Source organism: Mustela putorius, unplaced genomic scaffold, assembly GCF_011764305.1.
Source record: "Mustela putorius furo isolate JIRA1106 unplaced genomic scaffold, ASM1176430v1.1 tig00003909_pilon_pilon_pilon, whole genome shotgun sequence".
In the NCBI taxonomy this organism is placed as follows: Eukaryota; Metazoa; Chordata; class Mammalia; order Carnivora; family Mustelidae; genus Mustela; species Mustela putorius.
In genome coordinates this window covers 3,024,738-3,043,519 of record NW_025422057.1, presented here as the reverse complement: position 1 = coordinate 3,043,519, position 18,782 = coordinate 3,024,738, and the positions used below count along the sequence as shown (strand labels likewise).

Genomic DNA, 18,782 nt, shown 5'->3' with positions numbered 1-18,782 from the left:
TGGGTTTCTTGCATTGAGTTCAGTGAAATCCCAGCCTCTGGCGCCAACCGCTTAATTCAGAACATTAAACGCCGTTCATGTTGAAAGGGGGAGGAAACGAAATTCATTTCATTTTTTCCGAGGTCTCTAAATAGCCATGAAAAATCCATTTTTTTCTGCCACCAATTAATGTCAGCGCTCTTGTGGCTTTAGGTGGATGCTCTAACCAGGGTACAGGGAGCCGGCCCCAGGGCCCGGTGGCACTGCCAGGCAGCGGCTCACAGGCCTCGTGAGAGTGGGGAACCTGCTGTCTGGCCCATACTGCAGCCTGAAAGCGACCTGTGGTGTCCTGCCCGTGCGGGCACGGCTGGCCAGACCAGGCCCCCAGGGAACTGCTCAAAGAACTGGCAGTGGGAGCCGCCGTCAGGTCCTGGGGTCTCATTGGGTTTTCCACGCTGTGTCCATAGGCTTGGTGGAGGGTGACAGTGGCGCTCCCCACCCCGTCCCCACTCCGAGTCAGCCCTGCAGGCACCGGGGGCAGCATGTATATCCCACAGGTGCAGCTGGCCCCTTCGGGAAGAAAGGCCTGAGCTTTCCTGTTTCTACCAAAGCCCTGTTGCACGCCATGAAAACCTGCTTTGGAGTAATAGATGGTCAGGGTTTTTTTTTTTGTTTTTTTTTTTTTTTTTTTTTGTGATTCCTAGATTTTATTTAAAGATTATACAAAATATCCCAGACACAGGACTTCTAGTCCTCGTCCTCGTCGTCCCGGTTGGTCTGGAAGTAACGCAGCTCGTAGCTCTCCTTGCTGTCGGCCACCACACGCAGCCAGTCGCGCAGGTTATTCTTCTTCAAGTACTTTTTGGTCAGATATTTCAAATACCTTTTGGAAAAAGGCACCTCGGAAGTTACAGTGATCTTGCTTTTGCTCCTCTCAATGGTTACCACCCCTCCACCGAGATTTCCAGCTTTTCCATTCACTTTGATTCTCTCCTGAAGAAACTGCTCAAAATTGGCCACATCCACGGTTCCATCTTCTACAGGGCCGGTGCAATCAAGGGTAAACTTCAGAACTTGCTTCTTTTCTTTGCCCCCCTTCGCCACGAGCTTTTTCACGGGCGCCATGGCGGCTGCGGAGGCAGAAAGGGAGGTGGGCGGACCGCTGGTCAGGGTTTTACACGTTCCCCCCACTCGCCGGGCTGGGAAGGCAGCCGGGCAGACTGTTATCTAGGGCAGAGTCCGTTACTCAGCCCGAGAGCCCGCGTGCTCGTAAGCCTGCCGTGCGCGGATTGGCTTACAGTGCTGCGGGCAGTGAGCCCTTTCCCTACTCCGGGTGTCTTCAGGGTCCTTGGGGTTAGCCTTGCCCTCCCGCTCCTGGCCCCTGCACTTGGTCCTCCTGCACCCAGAGCTGTCACAGCAGGCCCCTCTCAAACATGGGCCTCTCCCTCCTGGCCGCCCCCTTTGGGTCCCCAAATGCCATGTGTTCCCTCTGGCACCAGGCCCTGCTAAGGCAGACTTGCCATAGTCTGTCCCCACCTACCCCCCAAAATGCCTATTGTCTCTCATGTCAGTGCCTCCTCCGGGGAGCCTTCCTTGACTGCTCAGGCCATCAGACCCCCAGCCGTGGTTCTTGTTAATCCTGGAGTTCTCCTCCTGAGTCCCGACTTCAAGCACAATGGCATGATTTGTGTGGTTAGCCCTTTCATTTCGCAGGTCTTCTCTGAGCACCTGCAGTGTTCTGGGCACTATTCTAAGTGCCGGGAGTCAACGGTGGATCAGTTAAGGTGCTCCAGCTGCGGGAAACAGGAATTCCTCCAGTCGCCGGCTTGCGACACGCAGGACTTTTTCTTGCATGAGCAGGAGGGTGGCAGGATGCTGTGGCTGCAGTGGTCTTGCGGCCTCTCCTTTGTGTCCCCACGTGGTTGCCGCAGCTGCCGGCGGCGCATCCGCCTTGTCCGGGAAGGAGGAAGGGGACGGAGACGGTGCCTGCCCCTTGTTTTATCACTTAACACCTCAGCGGACTTCTTACCCTTCAGCCAGAGTTGTCCTGTAGCACCTGCTGCCCGCACAGGAGCTCACGTTCACTGAAGGCGACTCCGAGCAGACAGAGCCCATCCGATGGCCCTGCCCGTGCCTCTGCACCCGCCCCGGGGCCCTCCATGCCCCGCACGGCTCGGCCGCAGTCCTGCAGACGTCGTTGGGCTGCTCACGTCCTTGTGACCAGCCAGGTCTCTGCGGATTCATTTTCTCCCAAAACCGTTTCCTGCTCACCTGTCCTCCGCCGGCCGCCCTCCCACTGACGTGGCCTCCCGCTGGTCCTGAGGGGCCCTGGGAGCCTGCCTGGCCCCGGACCCGCCGCCTGCGAACCTTGTCATGCTGCCAGCCGGCGAGCGTCTTCACCAGCTGCCTTCCTTTCTTGGCTCACACGTCAGGGTCGGGCTCTGGGCCTTCCCTGGGATGGAGCCCAGCGCTGGGCTGGTCTCTGGAGCACGGGGCTGTCACCACGCGAGGGTGTCGCGCTCACACGGCTCCTTTGTGCTACCTCGCTCCTGGCCGGCCCCTCGCGTGTCTGGCATTGTTGCCTTCCGGGCGGACCCTCCCACCAGCCCGTGTTGGGACGCGCGGGCTCCCCGACGCGTGTGCCGCTATTGAAGCGTCGTCTGGCTGCCCTGCGACACCCCACCCAGCCTGCAAGCCTCCTCCACCCTCCGCCAGGCCCCCCGGGATGTGCAACATACCTGTGTGGGAACACACTTGCTTTTCTGCCTGGGGCTTCCCGTCCACACCCCACCTGCCCTGCCAGATGGCCTGGCACGTCCGGCCAGGGGACACGGCCCCCTGACAGCCCGGGCTGTGCAGATTCAGCTCCCTCATACTTTGGCCCACAGAAGGACTCTGCGCCGTCTGTCCTGCATGTCTGTAGGAAAAGAAGGCGTGTGGGGGTTTCTGTGGCGTCTCAAATTCCATTGCTGGCGGGCGTAATAGAGAACATCGTTAAAATCGTTGCCTTTGTTATTTTGGCGAAGCCGCCAGCAGTGGGTCCCGGCGATGATCCTGGACTAGCACCGCTTCTGCTCCTGAGCTTGGGCACCGGCTGCAACAGCGAAAGACAGCCCAGCCGGGTCTCAGCCGGGACGCGGGCTGCGGGTACCAGGCCTTCGTCTCGGGGAAGGTGCATCAACGAACGTTCATGTTCGGGAAGGTGACGCGGAGTTTGATTTCAGTTCCGTTCACCAGTAACAGAGCCTCTGGAGCGTACTGCCTTAGACCTCACGCAGCCCCGTGACGGGCTGCTTGGGTGTGACCATGAGGGACAAAGGCCACTCACTCAGAACGCAGAGTTCAACCCCCCAGTTACTCCAGTATGGACTGATGGCCCTCTTTTGGCTCTTGGCATGATTTGGATGGAGCTTCTCCTGCTCTGTGAGAGACACAGGTGTCCTGTGGCCTCTTGTGGCCTGTGGCGGTCCAATCCATGTTGAGGCTGGGCTGCCCTTCACGTGGGGTTAGACCAGGCAGACCAGGGACAGCATCACGTTGCTGGGCGCAGGGTGCTTGTTGGGGTCGGTACAGCTGTGGGCAGGCCCAGCTTCAGAGTCCTTTTGTACGGTTCAGAGATGCAGGCCCTGGGGTGCATGGGCGTTCCTGGGTTCGGAGCCCACCACTGAAGCCTCCCCATGGCGTTCAAGGCCAGCAGCCTCTGAAGTCCAGCCAGCCCCTCCTGCCTGTGGTCAGACTCTGGCCGCTGGGGTGAGGCTTCGCAGCACGCCAGGCCCTCTTCCCTGAGGAACGCATGGGACCGAGCTCTCCAGAAACCGCCCCTCGCTGTGGTAGCGGTGGGAGAGGCCTCCATCACCTTCACTGCCTGCCCTGCCCCTCTCTCGGAGCCCCTCTGCGCACTCGGTCCTGGCAGTAGGGGTGCGAGCGGGCTGTGCGCTGTGTATAAGGAGGGCCTTCCCCACGGGCGTGCTGGCCCAGCGGCCCATTCGCTGTCTTCCCGGGGCTCTGCGATTAGGCCCACGCAGCAGCCCCAGGAGGGTGGGGGCGTCAGTGCCATTACTGTTGTCTCACTGGTGAGAAAACAGAGTCCTGGAGAGGAGAGTGAACCACGAGTGCTCCATCCCCTGGGCTGGGACACATGCCAGTCTGCGTCTGCGCAGCAGTGCTGGGCCCACGTCCTAGGCCTTGAATCGGGGGCCAGTGACACAGGGGCCAGGCAGCAGGGAGCTGAAGGGGGCTGCGACATCCTGTTTCCAGGAGCAACAGTGGCAACAGTGCCAGCTGCGTGTCTGCAGGCCCTGGACGCCCCACAGGTGTTTCCTGGCGATCCACTTTGGCGGTGGTTGGACTGTGGCCAGTCTTGGTTCCTACGGTTTTCTGAGCCTGTTTCTCCAACCTTCCCAGAAGTTCTGTGAGTAACGGAACAGGCTTTCAGTAAATTGCTTTTGTGCTTAAATTAGCTGCTACCCCTTTCTGATGCTTGTCATTAGGAGCTGTGCGTGAGGTGGGGCTCCAGGTGGGAGGCCTCAGCCAGGGCGCCTGAGTCCAGATCAGTTGAGAAACAGCTTTTGAGCGGGGCCTAGGCAGGAGCCGTGGGTTCATGGTGAACACGTTTGTGAGAGCTAGGTTGCTGTGCAGGCCTGCTCAGAGGTTTTAACACACTGTAAGTGTACAGGTATGTTTGCCGGGAGGGCTCAGTACATCCAGGCTTCTCGCTCCCCATAGAACCTTTCTCCAAGTAGTCTTTTGGAACATACTTTGGGAAGTGCTGTGCCAGACCGTTGGCCTGGATGGTAGAAATGCTGGTCATCTAGCTCAAGTATTTGGTAGAAAACTCCTCATGCATATGATGCGTCTGTCCTGGTGGAACCCGGTCTCATGGTATCAGACTCCCTGCACCAGCATCTTCCCGTGGCTCAGTGTGATGGGAAATGGCCACGGATGCGAGGGGTTGGGGGACAGCAGTTGATTGACTCCAAGGAATGAGCGAAGGGCCCCAGGGGGCTGGGAGAAGGGTTAACCATCTGCTTTTGAAGAATGGTAAGGATTTTAGTGCTATTGGGTGAGTTATTGTGGAAGGGAGAAGAGTGCTCTGTGTGACAAAGGTCAAGACCATATGGTTAAAATGTCGATGAGACAGGGATAACAGTAATCCCAAATCCTTCTGGGAAGCTGGGTCTATATACACATTCCAGCTAACCCGCATGCTGACCCTGTGGTTTAGGTATCCTTTATCCCACAGATGAACGTACTCGTTTAGGTGACTCGTTTAGGCTCAGTTTAGGTGACTTTTGCAAAATGACAGGCCATTGCTGGGAGGCGGCCATCTGCTTCCTGCCTGTGCGTGGCCAAGTGGAGGGGTGCCCTCAGGCACTGGGGATCCATGGAAGTTGGGGTGTTCAAGGAGTACGGTGTGTCAGAGTGTCTGTGATGTCGGGTGACCATCACAATCCCCTGTCCACTTATTGGGATGTGGAGAGGAACCTTCAGACCTCCGTCAATACCCACAGAAAAGTGGACGTTTAACAGGGTGGCTCTGGAGCCTTGGCCTCAGGATAGAATCTTGGGGGCACTGCGTATATACTGTGTGGTTCAGGGAATGCTGCTTGACATTATCAAAGGATATAAATGCACTTCTCTCCTGGCTGCTGGGAAGACAGCTGAGGGAGTCCGTATGTGGCATCAGAAGTGAGTGGAAGGCCAGAAATGGGAACAGGGCCTGGGGTGGGGGTAGTGGGGTCTGCTGAGGTTTTGCAGTGAAGCAGACACTGGGCCACATGGTGCGGCTCGACAGAGAAGAGACATGCAGCTGAGGCTCCACGGCATCAGGCCCAGCGTGGGGAACCTGAGCTGCCTATTGGGGGGGCAGCTGGCCTGGGGGCACTGATGAGAAAGGGTCCAATAGCGTGGACCATGAGGGGCTCAGCCAACCTGGCATGCAGAGGGCCTGGGGAAAGTGCCCAGGGCAAGTGCCAGGGGGCCATACGTTCTCCATCACTGGAGCAAGAAGGTGGCTACAGCCAGTGGGCTGCGTCCCAGTGAAACCTGATTTCCAAAGCACTAGAGGCTGGGTCTGGCCTATGGGCTGCAGTTTGCTGACCCTGATATAGCCCCTTCGTGTAATTGGCCGTTGATTTGTTGTTCAGGGTAAGGGGAGGAGATGGCTGGGAAGGACCAGGTGTCCTGAGAGCCCTGAAGAAGGCCTTCCATGTGTGAGAGTTGATGAGGCCTTGGGATCTGCGCCGGGGTTGGCAATGATAAGAACCTGATGGGGTGCAGATGAGTGAGGGTACAGGTGGGGTGAGGGGAAGGAGATCCTTAAGCTAAGTCCTGGTGGCACCCCCGCCCTGCCGCGCTCTGTAAAGCCACATGGAGGAGAGCATTCTTGCAGGGTTGCCAGTGTGGGCAGATCGTGGGAGGTGCCTGCAGCACGGGAAGTGGAGGCGGAAGGTGAGCAGCCCCGCCTACAGGTCAGGAGCAGTGGGGGGCTCATGTGGCCGGCCTCAGCTGTTCCAGTTCAGCGCAGGTGGCTGCAGGGGAGCGTGGAGCGCTGGGAAGTGCGGGCATGTAGGATCACATGGCCAGGCAGGAGTGTCTCCCTCTGGGTCTTTCGCACCGTTAGGAAAGGAGTTGCGGGGAGAGGGGGAGCTCAGAGGACACGGACTGGCCCAGGTAGTCGTTCCCCCCTGCCCCCCAACCCTCCCTTGGGTGTCCGTCCTCTTGGTGTGGTTTTTATCAAGTGTTGGAGGCTTGTAGGCCTCTCGCCATGCCCGTTCATTCTTTTCAGCCTTTGCTCTGTTCACTAAAATTAATACCCAAATGAACAGGTAAGAAACATCATAGGGTGGTTTTTCTGTCGGTACATTTCTCTGAACGTAAGTTAGATACATAGTTGGCCCCTGAATAATGTGGGATTAGGGGCACTGAGCTCCATATGTACCTGCTGACTCCGGGAAAACCTTATGAAAAGCATGTTGTTGACCTTACTGATAACGGCCGGACGGTAACACCTGTTTCATGTATCATTGGTACTATCCTGTGCTCTCCCACGAATCCAAGCTAGAGGACGCCTTCAGAAAGTCGCAGGGCCGAGGACACGTGGAAGTGAGCCCCCCAGTGAGCTCACTCCGCTCACACGCACGCGGCTCAAGGGTCAGCTGTGCGCGTGCCACAGCCTTCGGGGGTCTTTCCGGCGCGCATGCGCCCCCGACGGCCTCCGCCTCGGAGCTGCCCTGGCGCTGCCGGGGCTTTACGTGCGCGTCCTCCAGGGTGTCCGGCGGCCTCCGTGTCGGCCAGGACGAAGCCGGGAAGCGTCTTGTCCCGGCGAGCCGAGCCTCGTCCGGGGGACCCTCGGCGGGGGCTCCCGGCCGCCGTCCCGGGAGTGGGTTTCGGGTCGGCAGTGGGCGCGCGTCGCCCGGGGAGGGGACCGCGGGCTCCGGCGTGACGCTGTCCCTTGCTCGCAGGTGCCGGCGGCATGGACGAGGCCTGCGACGTGCGCGGCGGGGCGGTGGACAGCCCGCTGGGGAGGATCGAGATCGCGGCGTGTGAGCGGGGTCTGCACGAGGTCCGGCTGCGCGGCCGGAAGACGCCGGACGCCGGGTGAGTCCGCGGTGCCCCCACCCCAGGGGACATCGGCTCGGGCTGCGGGGACGCGGCGCTGCTGCTCGTCCACGGCGGGTCCCTCCCGCGGCGTCGGGTCGCGGCCTCGCGTCCTCCCGCGGCGTCGGGGTCGCGGCCCTGTGTCCTCCCACAGCGGGGTCACGGCCCCGCGCCGTCCCGCGGCGTCGGGGTCGCGGCCCCGCGCCGTCCCGCGGCGTCGGGGTCGCGGCCCCGTGTCCTCCCACAGCGGGATCGCGGCCCTGTGTCCTCCCGCGGCATCTGGGTCGGGGTCGCGGCCCCGCGTCCTCCCGCGGCGTCGGGGTCGCGGCCCAGAGCCGTGGGCCGCGGGGCCTCCCCCGCCGCGGCCCGTCCCGGAGGCCGCCGAGCACCTGGCGCAGCGCGGCTCGGCCGTTCGGCGGGTGCGGGCGTCCCTCCGGGAATCGCGGCGGCGGCTCCGCACCGGGGCCTTTAGTCAGGCCCCTTCGCTGTTGACAGGCCGCCCGGAGAGTTCTGCTCGGCGGCCCGGGAGCCGCGGACTCGGAGCGCCCCGCCCGAGAGCCGGGGTCGAGGTCGGGCTGCCCGCGGGCGCGCCGCCGGGGAGCGAGGGCGGAAGAGGCCTGGGGCTCGCCCTTTCCGCGGGACGCGGGCTTCCCTCCTGACAGATCCGCGCCCTATTTCTCTTAATTGTAACCACATAAAAATTTAAAGCGCCCCTTAATGTTTTGTTCTGAAATGCAGCATTTCCTCCATTCATCGATCGTGAGTTGTTGTATGAAAATTGCCGTTCTCATTATTTCTGACAGAAGAGGGGAGAAACCGCCCACTCCTGCTCAGTGTTTGTCTTAACTGGCTAATAAACACAATGCCATACAACATTAGATAAAGAAAATACATAGAAACATAAAAATTGATTTTAATGGAGCCCTGTCAGAGACCGCCATAATGAACACAGGCGCAGTAATAAATACCCTGTTTCGCCTCCAGTGTCGAGATTTTTTCCTGTAGAGCTGCACGTTACAATCAATAGGTTTTGGTTTTTTTTTTTTTTTTTTAGACCAAAAAAACAGGCAGACCTTTGAACTATACGCATACACTCTTCACTTTTCTATGAAAACCATCTGGCCGTGGTGTTCAGAAAATCACAGACACCAAATTATTCGTGGGAAATGTCATTTTGCCTCTTACATATTCACTGGCACAATAAATCACAAGTTTTGTTGAGCTTTTATGCTTTAAGAAAAAAAACATCCCTTGAAGTGAATTTGGGGAAGAAAATAAAACCTAGACTTCTAGTTCAATGCCCATTATGAATGATGAGAACAGAACAAAGATGAGGCTTAATTTTGCGTTTCTGCTTTCTGAGTCGGGATTAGGTGCAGCTGTGGAGCTCTCCTCCTCCTGGCATCAGAACACACAGCCCATCTCTGTCGTGAAGACGTGCTTGTACATCAGCCCCGGAGCCGGGCTCCCTTGGTTGCCTCCAGCTTTGCTCGGCATCCCCAGGCTGTGGTGTTTGTCCTGGTGCCCTGGGCCACTGTCTGGGGCACGAGCTGCTGTGCTCCCACTCCAGGCAGAGGAGAAGGAAAGGAGACCCCCACCTCCCTTTCTGGAAGGAGCCTCTCACCTCCTCCTCTCGTGGGGCCGTACCCAGCTGAGCGGCATGGGAGGTGGTCACATGTTGGCCAGAATTAGGGGTTGTGTGTGTAAGGGAGAGGTGGGAAGTGGTTTTTAGGAGCGATCAGTCTGTTTTACACCTATGGGTAACTTTGGCAAGGGACATTTAAAAGATACAAAGCAACAAAAATTCTGTATGAAAACAGAGAATTAACCATTCTTACCTTATCACTTAAAAAATGGAGGTGAACGTTACATAGTGAACTTACGGAAACTGTTCTGTGCATCTTGACAGCTGTACAGCCAAATAGTCACCGACCTCGACCAGGACCTGGAGCGTCTAAACCAGCCGTTCCCTTGTGCTCCCGCTCTGTCCCACATTCTCTTGCATCTGCTCTTGTGATTTCTGTCTTGGTCAGCTTTGTTCCTGAGCTGACCAAGAACCAATTTCGTTTCTGTAAACAAAATTTTATCATCTGATCTTCTGTTTTGGATTCTCTTGCTTGACCATGTTTTAAGGGTCTCCCATGGCTCGGTGTGTTACTGAGGGGCAGTTTAGGAACGCACCACAGTTCATCAGGTCTCCTGTTGATGGACATTTGAATCTTCCAGATTGTGACTATGGTGGGTAAAACAAATTTTTGTTCAAGCCACTTTGGACACCTTTTCACGTCTCTGGAGTCCACTCCTAGATGCGGAATTGCGGGATTGCATGGCAAGCACATGTTGAGCCTCGTGAAAAGCTGCCAGAACGCTTCCCAACATTGAACCACTCTGTGTTTAATTCCAATAGAAATGGAGTTTCCTTTGGTCTGCCCGCTCACCAGTACTTGGTGGTGGTAGTTTTTAGAGTTTCAGCCATTCTAGCGGGCGTGAGATGTTATTGTTCTAATCTGAGCCTTCCTCGGGACTTCCTTTGCCCCCCTTCTTGACCACTCCTGCGTTTTCCTTGCATGGGCTCTGCGTGCGTCTTCTGCCCGCGCTCGTTCTGATTAGGAGTCCTCCTCACGCTGTACTGTCCTGTGTATTTCACAGTTGGATGCTTGTTTTCGTTCTAACGTCCTCTTTTGTTGGGAAGTTCCTAACTTTGAGTAAGTACAACTTAATGTTCTTAGCCTTTTTTTGTCTTTAAGATTTGCCCAGTGTAACTTCACAAATATTTTCCTATAAATTCTACTAAAATTTGATAAGTCTGGCTTTTATGTTTAGATATATGACCCATCACCTTGAATCCCCTTATTGTGAGGTATTTTTTCTCTAGGGTTAGTTTTCCTTTGTTGGAGGAATAAAAAAATTCACCGAATCCCCTTTGTACATTTGTCAAAAATGTTGACTATAGGGGCGCCTGGGTGGCTCAGTGGGTTAAGCCGCTGCCTTCAGCTCAGGTCATGATCCCAGGGTCCGGGGATCGAGTCCCACATTGGGCTCTCTGCTCAGCGGGGAGCCTGCTTCCCTCTCTCTCTGCCTGCCTCTCTGCCTACTTGTGATTTCTCTCTGTCAAATAAATAAATAAATAAAATCTTTAAAGAAAAAAAATGTTGACTATACATGTGTGGGTCCCGTATGTCCTGATGTTGTGTGTAGTTCAAGTGACCTCCTCATCTGTTCTACAACAGAACCATGGGCATTTGGTTGTGTAGCTTTATGATAAATCTTGAATTAAGGTAGCAAGTCTTCCAATTTGGTTTCTTCCCCATAAAGATTGTTTTGGCTTCCATGTCTTTTAACTTTACTTATTAAAGAATCAAGGTGTCCAGTACTGATTGGGATTTTGTTTGGGAATTCATTGAATCTGTACTGTTTTGGGAGAGGGATGATCACTTAAAAAACCTTCCAGTATATATGCTTTATCTCCATTCAGCTTGTCTCTTTTTCAGTATTCTAATTTCCAGCATAGAGATCTTGTATATCTTTTATAATCTGATTTCCAAATATGTTGGTATTTATCATAGTTTAAAATGATTTTTTAGTTACTGCTGCTACGAAGCTGTTGGTTTTTGGTGTGTTGATCTTCTGTCCTCTTACTGAATTCTTAGTTGTAGGGATTATCTTACAGATTCCTTAGGACTTTTGCTATAAAAAATTGAGTCTGTGACTAAAGACAACTTCTCTTTGATCTTTATGCCTTTTATTTTTGTCCTTGTGCTGGCTGAAAACCGGGTGTGGGGAGTAGACGTTGTGACAGTAGACCTCCTTCCCTTGTCCCAGTGACGGGGACGGCGGAGGGGTTTCCATGGCAGGAGTCCGAGTGCTGCCACCTCTGGGCCCCACAGGTGTCCTTTCTCAGACTATGAATACTTCCTTGATCTGTTGGATTTTGTCACATGATTTTCATGCGAGTGTCACCATCGTTCTTTTCTCCTCAGACACGGTCAGACTAGTCTCGAGCGGCTGGACTAACGTCACCTAATTCGTGCTCTCTCCTACCCTCCCGTGCCAGCCCCGTAGAACTACCTTAAATTTATTTTAATACTTCTGTGTTTACGTTCAAGATGGATGTTTGTACCTTTTTTGTGCTGTGTGTCCGGACGGCTTTGGCACTCAGGTGTAGGGCCAGTAGGACTTCTTCCTCAGGTCGTGCAGGAACCCCTGTGATGCCCTCCATGTTCCTCTCACAGAAAGACTTCTGATTTGAGTTCCTTTTGTCGAGTACAATTAGGTGCTGCCCTTGCCCTCCTGAGGGGAGCTCCCAGCGTGGCTTTCTGCAGGTAGAGCCCTGTATGCTCCCCAGGCCATGTTCTCCAGCTCTGCTGATGGACAGTGTCCAAAGGGATTGTGAGCTGAGTATCCTAATGGCTCTGGGATCCTGTTCTCCTCCTCCTTGTAGAGTGCTTGTGAGTACTGGGGTCTTTATGTCCTGGAGACATACTGCTGTGTTCAGTAGCTAAATTGGAAGTTGGCCACTGATGTCTGTCTGCAGTTGCATCTCACTGAGACTTCCGTACGCGGTAGGATTCCTGTTGCGCACATCAGTCTCCCGACCTGTTCATGTGGCTTCGCACATGGATCATTGGTTTTTTTTCTATAGGTTACGTTACTCACCTTTTCCTCCCTAGAAATATTTGAATAGAGGATATCTATTTGGGAATTATCAGCTTTATTACCTCTTGCCAGTATCCTGTTTCCATCAACAACCATCTTGTTCAAGAGTAACTGGCTTGCTTTTGCAAGAACTTGACCAATGTCTCCCCAATACCATCGCCGTGTGGCTACAAAGCTTTGACCCCATCATTCCATGTAACGTCTAATGAGATGTAGAATGGAGTTTTCTAATGTGATTTGGAGGCTTGCATGGCTTTCCATAAAGGGGATTCCACTGTTTTCCTGGAAGAAGGCCTGTCCAGCTCTGCTGCGCTCGTGCTGGCGGAGGGATGGTGAGGGGTCAGGGGCGGGACGCCAGAGCTGCACGTACCTTGGCCTTCCCTGAGTGAAGGATCTCTCCTGGGTTGTTGGTGTTTTCCCCCCATGTAAATCTTTTTAGAAAAAATGCAGGATTGCAATATTGAAAAAAGCTTATATCATCCAACCAAACTGAGCAATTATAAAAATGTTTTGTATTTTGAGAACTTACTGCATGTAGGCTGCTTACTGCTTTCTAGCAGAAAGACTCCGCAGTGTTCCTGGCATCCTGCCCTCACCAGCTCTGTGTAGAGCCTGGGCAGGAGCCTGACCCTCCTTCAAGGCTATGGAGGGCTGGCCAGCGCCTCCTCTCACCAAGTTCATGGGCGAGGGTCCGGCAGCTCTGGGGCGTGCAAATGTGACCGTGGGGTCTCTGTCTAGGAGGGCGCATCCGCCCCACTGGGTGCTCTGTCCATTTTTGCTCCATTCAAAGTGTGCAGGTAGGCTGCCTCTGAGGCCTTCCTGAGGGGAGGTCGGACGCGTGACGTCCCCAATGTGTCCTCCGTTCCAGCGGGTGGCGATCGGCTTCTGCATGGATTCGTTGCTCTCGGGTTCATCGTGTCCGTGTTTTCAGTGATGCCGACTCGGGCCGGGCCTGCCTCGCTCCTGCCCAGTGATTCCCTGCCGGGCTGCCCACTGCTCCTGGCTGGGGGAGCTCTGAGGCTCCGCACATCCTGAGAACCTTCCTGGGAATTCCCTGCGCCCATCCCCGACAGACTGGGAAGTCAGTGCAGACACAGGCAGCACCTGCTTACGGTCTTTCCCTCAGGAAAAGTCCTGGGAGAGGCAGGTAAAGAGACCTCCAGAAACACGCTGCGGGCAGCACACCCGGCTGTCCCCCTGCTCTTTGCGGGCCTGACTCCGGTGTGTGTCGTGTGTGCTTGCGTGTGTGCCCCTTAAGGAGTCTCCTGAGTCCCATACACAGGGCTCTGTGAGGGGACGGGGCACCTGCCAAGCTCTTCGGCTAACGAGAAACCGTCTTTTTAAAACGCAAGCCCTTGAATGCCCTGGGGAGTGCGGGCAGCCTCGTTCTTGTGCCACGCATCTGTCCAGCTGCAGATCTGAGGCCTGTGTCTGAGCTGAAGACGCCCCTCGCCAGTATCCGGCTTGGAGGGGAAGCCAGTCCGCGGTGCACAGGGATGGAGTCCCCAGACGTGGGTTCTCGGTGGCGCACACCGAGGTGGTGGTCTTGTGTTCCGACTGAAGGCTACAAAGACCAGCCTGGAAGCCAGGGCCGTTCTTTTCATCCGCAATTCCCGTGAAGAATTCTGTCCTCCCCAGGGTCCCCGGGTTTGCTCCTGGGGCCTGCAGAGTTGTCTGGGCGGCACTGAGGCCACAGTTCTCTATGTCCGTGAGGGAAACGCGGGCCACGGCCGTACCTTCCAATAAAGCCAGGGTGTCGGAATGGCGGTGGAGTGACAGACTGTGGTCCTTGCCGCCGGGACTTTTGAGTTCACAGCGTAGGTTCCCTTTGTGGCTTTGTGACCCTGCAGAGAACTGAGGGGGATAAGAAGCTCCTTCTCTGAAGGCGTTGCAGCTGCCACACCGCGGACCAGACCGCATGACTACATAGACATGGTGCCCCATTTTGTTGTGAACTTCTCTGGTTTCTGATCTAGAAAAGAGAAAAGAAGTGCATGGCTTCAGGAGTTTGGTCTGTTTCCCTCATTTCTGTGAGATCCTGTTTCACAGTTTTGTTCTTCCCTGGCTCAGGGCAGAGGGCAGAGGCAGGCTGTCGGCAAGACACGAGCAGGTGTCGCTGGGATTTAGCATCTTTGTCTGGACCCATCTAAGAGCCATGTACGTTTTATTCCTGTCAGTTGTTTTAAAGGGTTGCAGGGAGACAGAAGTGGCTGAAACTCGGATGCCTGTGTCCGTGGGTAAGAAGCAGGCTGGCCCATTTAATTTTAAGCCCTCTGGGATCTTCTTGGAAGAAGAGAACCGTTGAATGAGTTACAAATATGTGGGTTCAAAATATGAACCAGACTGTCCCAGTAAAGGGTTTGCTCGGGAAGCGTGTGACGTTTGGACTGTAAGCACACGTGAGAGGAGAAGCAGCGAGTCGGCGACTTCAGGGAAGGGTGGCGGGTTCACGCCGCCGCCGTCCTCTGCTCTGCAGAGCAACTTCCGTTTCAGGGGCCTTGGGCTGCACCTCTGCTCTTGAAACGATGGCGGCTTTCCCAGAGAAGCTGCACTCTCGTCCCCTTTCTGCTGCCGTGGAAGGCCTTCCCCTTTTCCCTGAGGACAGGTGGCTGGTGGTGCAGTGTGGCCCTCACCGGCCTCACCCTGGCGTGCTGTCCAGTGGAATTCGGTGCCGCTGGGCGAGGGTAGGGCCTGGGCCACTGTGGCCCGTGCTGGGGTTTTCTTGAGCTGTAGCGGGGAGCTCATCTCGGACTCCAGTCCTCGGGCTCCCCCAGACCAAGCAGCAGCTCTCACCGGAAGGAGCGGCCCGCCCCAGGGCTCGGCGGGTTGCAACAGTGCTTGTGTGTGGTCCCACCCAGGACCTGGGGTCTGATGGGGGCATTTCTGATGGAAGGGGCTGGGTGCGTGGCGTCCCTGCTCCACGGCCCTCTGCCACGGTCTCTGCTGCGGATGGGCAGGCCTGGACACAGCGGGCCCCTCCTGAGTCTGGCTTGTCTCTCTCCTGCCCTGAGTCGTGAGGCCAGCTTGTGGATCTCCTTGCTGACCGCAGGCCACAGCCGTGCCCTTTTCCTGCAGCTGGTTGGCTGTGGCCCGGAAAAGCCATTCAGGGGCCTGTTCAGATGGGAGGAAGGAGGTCCAGTAAAGTCCCCTGAGAAGAACACGGGGGTTTATGACCACGTTCTAGCCTCTCGAAGGCCACTTGCATGTGCCTCTGGAATCCTCTTCCAGAACACATCGGGACCCCAGGAGCGGCATTGGGTGAGTGGGGACTTGAGACAGTCTGGGACCTGGTGAGCACACCTGCTGCTTTGGGCTTCGGGCAAGGTGGTCAGCCCCGGCGCAGCTGTGGCAAGTAGTGGTGCAGGGTGTCCAGGGAGCACTCGGGACCACTCTCCAACCCCCCACCCCCAACATGACCCTGCACAGCCATGGCTGCGGGACCTGCCTGGCTTTCCCTGGTGGCCCAACTGCCCCTCTGCTGAACAGTAGAGACCCCAAGGCCTTTTCTCTCAGCGTAAGTAATCCAGAACGGGGGCCTCTTGTAGAGACTGGAATGTTCTGCTTTCATTTGGAAATGCAGGCTCCACAGTTACTGTCGTGGGGATCAAACTGCCATGGTCTGTCTGAACAAGTGTGCTCAGGAGGGCGAACGGTCCAGCAGCTGCCCCGAGGGGGTGTGCCCTCCACCCGGCCCAGAGCAGCGGCCCTGCAGGAACACGGCTCGCTGCGACTCGGCCCCTCGCTCCACGCCAGCGTCCACCTTCTGACTGCCCACCGCTTTGTAAACACACGGCTGCAGGTAGCGAAGAACTTTGGCCTCTATTTCTCCTAGTTTGCGTTTAGATTTTGATTTCCAGAATTTGTACTGCTTGTATAGCTTTAGTATTTTCTGCTATGTAAGCCACGTGCAACTAGTGAATAATTCTCAACTTTTGTTTTGAATGTGTTCATGCTATTGAAGCTGTAAACTCTCAGAATAGACTTGGTTAAATTTATTTCCTTTAAATTGTATCAGTAATTAGATCAGCTCCTTGATACTACTGTACAAGATAGTTCTTGCATTCTGATCACTTCAGAATTTAAATTGAGTTCAAGGTTAAATGAGTTTAATTTTTGAACTGAAGCATTGTCTTGTGTCAGATTCATCCAGAATTTTTATTTCCAGTTTCAGTATCAAGTGATGGAAGTAGATCTTTTTCTGATAATCCTAAGTCAATCGGTGTTCTTAAGTCACTCATTTATTCACTGTTTCCCAAAATGTGGGTGTGCCTGCCAGACAGGCCCTGTGCACTGGGGACCTGCCCTGGGGCTATGCAGAAGCCAGTGGGACAGCCCAGCCTGTATGGAGCCGCAGGCCAGCACAGGAGACCAGCCTGGGGAGACCGTGGCTGCAGTGCGGTGTCCCTCCACAGGGGCGGGTGTGAGCATCTGAGGCTCTTGAAATGATTAAGGGGTGATGTGGGCCTGAGCCCAGGGTGCTGGCGGTATAGCGGAGTAGGACCGTGCAGGCTGGCGCGTTGTTTGAGGATCGAGCCAGTCAGGCCCGGCATCTGACCGGGTGGGGATAAGAGCGTGGCGGAACGCGGAGCATGGGGGCTGGAGGTCATTGGGTGTTGTTGAAATTGCTCTGGGGCATCTGTCCTCTCTGTGGCAGACCCAGGTGGTGGGGGGACAAGTTTTCAGGCTGTGAAATGCACATGCCTTGGTGCCTTGGGCTTCTGAGCCCACATGCTGCACCTGACTCCTCTCCAGCTTCGACGTTTGGAGAGGCCTGCTCACCTGGCTCCGGCCGTGTCGGGCGCAGAAATGGCTTCGGGCAGAAGTGAACCCAACGGTGGCTGTCCCGTGTCTCTGTGATCCATGGGGGTCTCCCAGCAGGGACAGAACCACCGTGGATTGGCCTTCATGTCAACTCTCCCACGTTCTAGATTAATCGTTGGAGGGAGGGGTGGGCAGGGGGAAGAGAGAGTTCCCCGGAGATGCGTTCATCTCTTCTGAGAGCCCTGCGGCCCTCTTCTGTTGGGGGCGTCTCTTCTGGTTCCTTGTTGACAGGGCCACGCTGTGGCAGCAGCTCCTCTTCCGCTGCAGAGTCCTGGCGTCCTGCTGTTCCGCGTCCATGCTGATGGCTCAGACCAGGTTTTCTCTAGTGTCACTGTTTCCCAGAACCCCTTGTCTGGGAGGCCTTTCCGTGCCACGTCCCTCTTTGGTCTTCTGTCTGATCCGCGTACGTGCACTAGCGGATCCTCTTCTAAATACAGGGGCGTGCGCGCTGGGAGAGGCACCTGCAGGCGCCCGGAGGAGCGCGGCCCCGGGCTGGCGTTCAGCCTTTGCCGCTCACTGGCCGAGCGCACGTGCCCGGCGGGGATCAGAGTTCTCCACGGTGGTCATTCCTGCTGGAGTCCATGTTGCTCTTAGAGCTGCTCTTTCTGTGCCTTCTGGAAAGCTGGCCTCCTGGACATCGTGGGTCAGCACAGGTGAGACATAGACGTGTCTCCGCAGCTCCCGTCACGTGACGCTGGGACTCGAGCGCTCGGCACTTGGGGGACTTGGAGCTCGGCTCCGCGCAGAGGTCCGCACCCGGGACCGCCGTCGCGTGGGGCTGGCGCACAGCCGGGGGGAGCGTGGGAGGCCGCAGGCCTCGTTCTGAGGCGGCCGAATCGGGCGCAGCCGCTGGGCCAGGGGCTCCCGGGGGAGAACGTGCACCTTGGAGCCACTTCCCTGCCGGCTGTTTACAAAGGCAGCAAGCGGAAGCCGAGCAGGCCTGCGGGTGTGTCCGGCTGGGAGGACGCGGTGCGGCCGGCTGTCTTCGCCCGCTCGTCTGCGGAGCAGAGAACCGTCTGGGGGCCGTGTGCTCGCGTAGCGCGTGTGCGTGTGTGCGCGTGTGCGCCCGCGTACGTGTGAGTGGATTCTGCAGGCTTCTGTTCTGCTTTAACATTGCTTCCTCTCAAAGTGCCCCTAGATGTAGGGGAGGTTGCTCTTCTGAGTTACAAGATACCTCACGTCTCCTCCTGCAGATAGTTTTTTTTCTTTCCTAAAAATCATCTGGAAAAGCACCTAGTTTCTGATCTTTATTTCACCCGGTTCAAGGCTGTGTTAGGAAGAGTGATTGTGTAACTGAGCACTGCTTTTATTAAAAAGAACTGGCCGCTTATTTCCTTCAAAGTTCCCGGTGCGTTTAAATCTTCTCTAGGTAAACAACTTTTATTGAAAATAATATTTTGAGACTGACACCTTTCTCCCCACAAGTGGTGCTGGGAGCCTCCTGTTGTCTGCTGGTCCTGCTCACAGCAACTCCAGGCGGCCGTGGGGCGTGTGCAGAGCTGGGGCTGGGACAGCTGGCGCGGGGACCAGAGAGAGGGGCCAGGCTCGCCCCCGTGACCTGCCCTTTCCTTTGCGTTTCGGGAGGTGATAGTGGGTAGACACAGGGGTCCAGCCTGGACACGGTGCACTGATGGGGGCTGGCACTGTGCGGTGTGACGGCATTACTTGCTCGGACCAGTTAAACCTCACGTGAGCAGGTAGTCTTGTGGGAATATTCTACCACTCCT

General features: G+C 56.0%; 2 protein-coding genes across 4 annotated transcripts in view; one reads left to right on the top strand and one right to left on the bottom strand.

Moving 5' to 3' along the window:
- MGMT (O-6-methylguanine-DNA methyltransferase) overlaps positions 1 to 18,782 on the top strand; it is a 277,379-nt gene that overhangs the window by 55,231 nt on the left and 203,366 nt on the right. For 2 of the 3 annotated variants that reach the window (XM_004751711.3, XM_004751712.3), the window contains exon 2: positions 7,443 to 7,578. In XM_004751711.3, coding sequence (XP_004751768.2) covers positions 7,454 to 7,578 — 125 coding nt within the window. In that variant the 5' untranslated portion in view covers positions 7,443 to 7,453. Of the gene's footprint in view, positions 1 to 7,191; positions 7,361 to 7,442; positions 7,579 to 18,782 lie in introns of those variants that run through there. The other variant, XM_004751710.3, reaches the window with a different exon arrangement.
- Positions 712 to 1,124, bottom strand: LOC101681143 (60S ribosomal protein L22-like). The gene has a single exon (XM_045068725.1). It carries the CDS (start codon positions 1,102 to 1,104, stop codon positions 727 to 729), a length of 378 nt encoding a protein of 125 aa, XP_044924660.1. The 5' UTR covers positions 1,105 to 1,124; the 3' UTR covers positions 712 to 726.

Bases quoted from the DNA above. Each gene is read 5' to 3' on its own strand.
- LOC101681143 (XM_045068725.1), bottom strand. From the start codon at position 1,104: ATGGCGCCCGTGAAAAAGCTCGTGGCGAAGGGGGGCAAAGAAAAGAAG.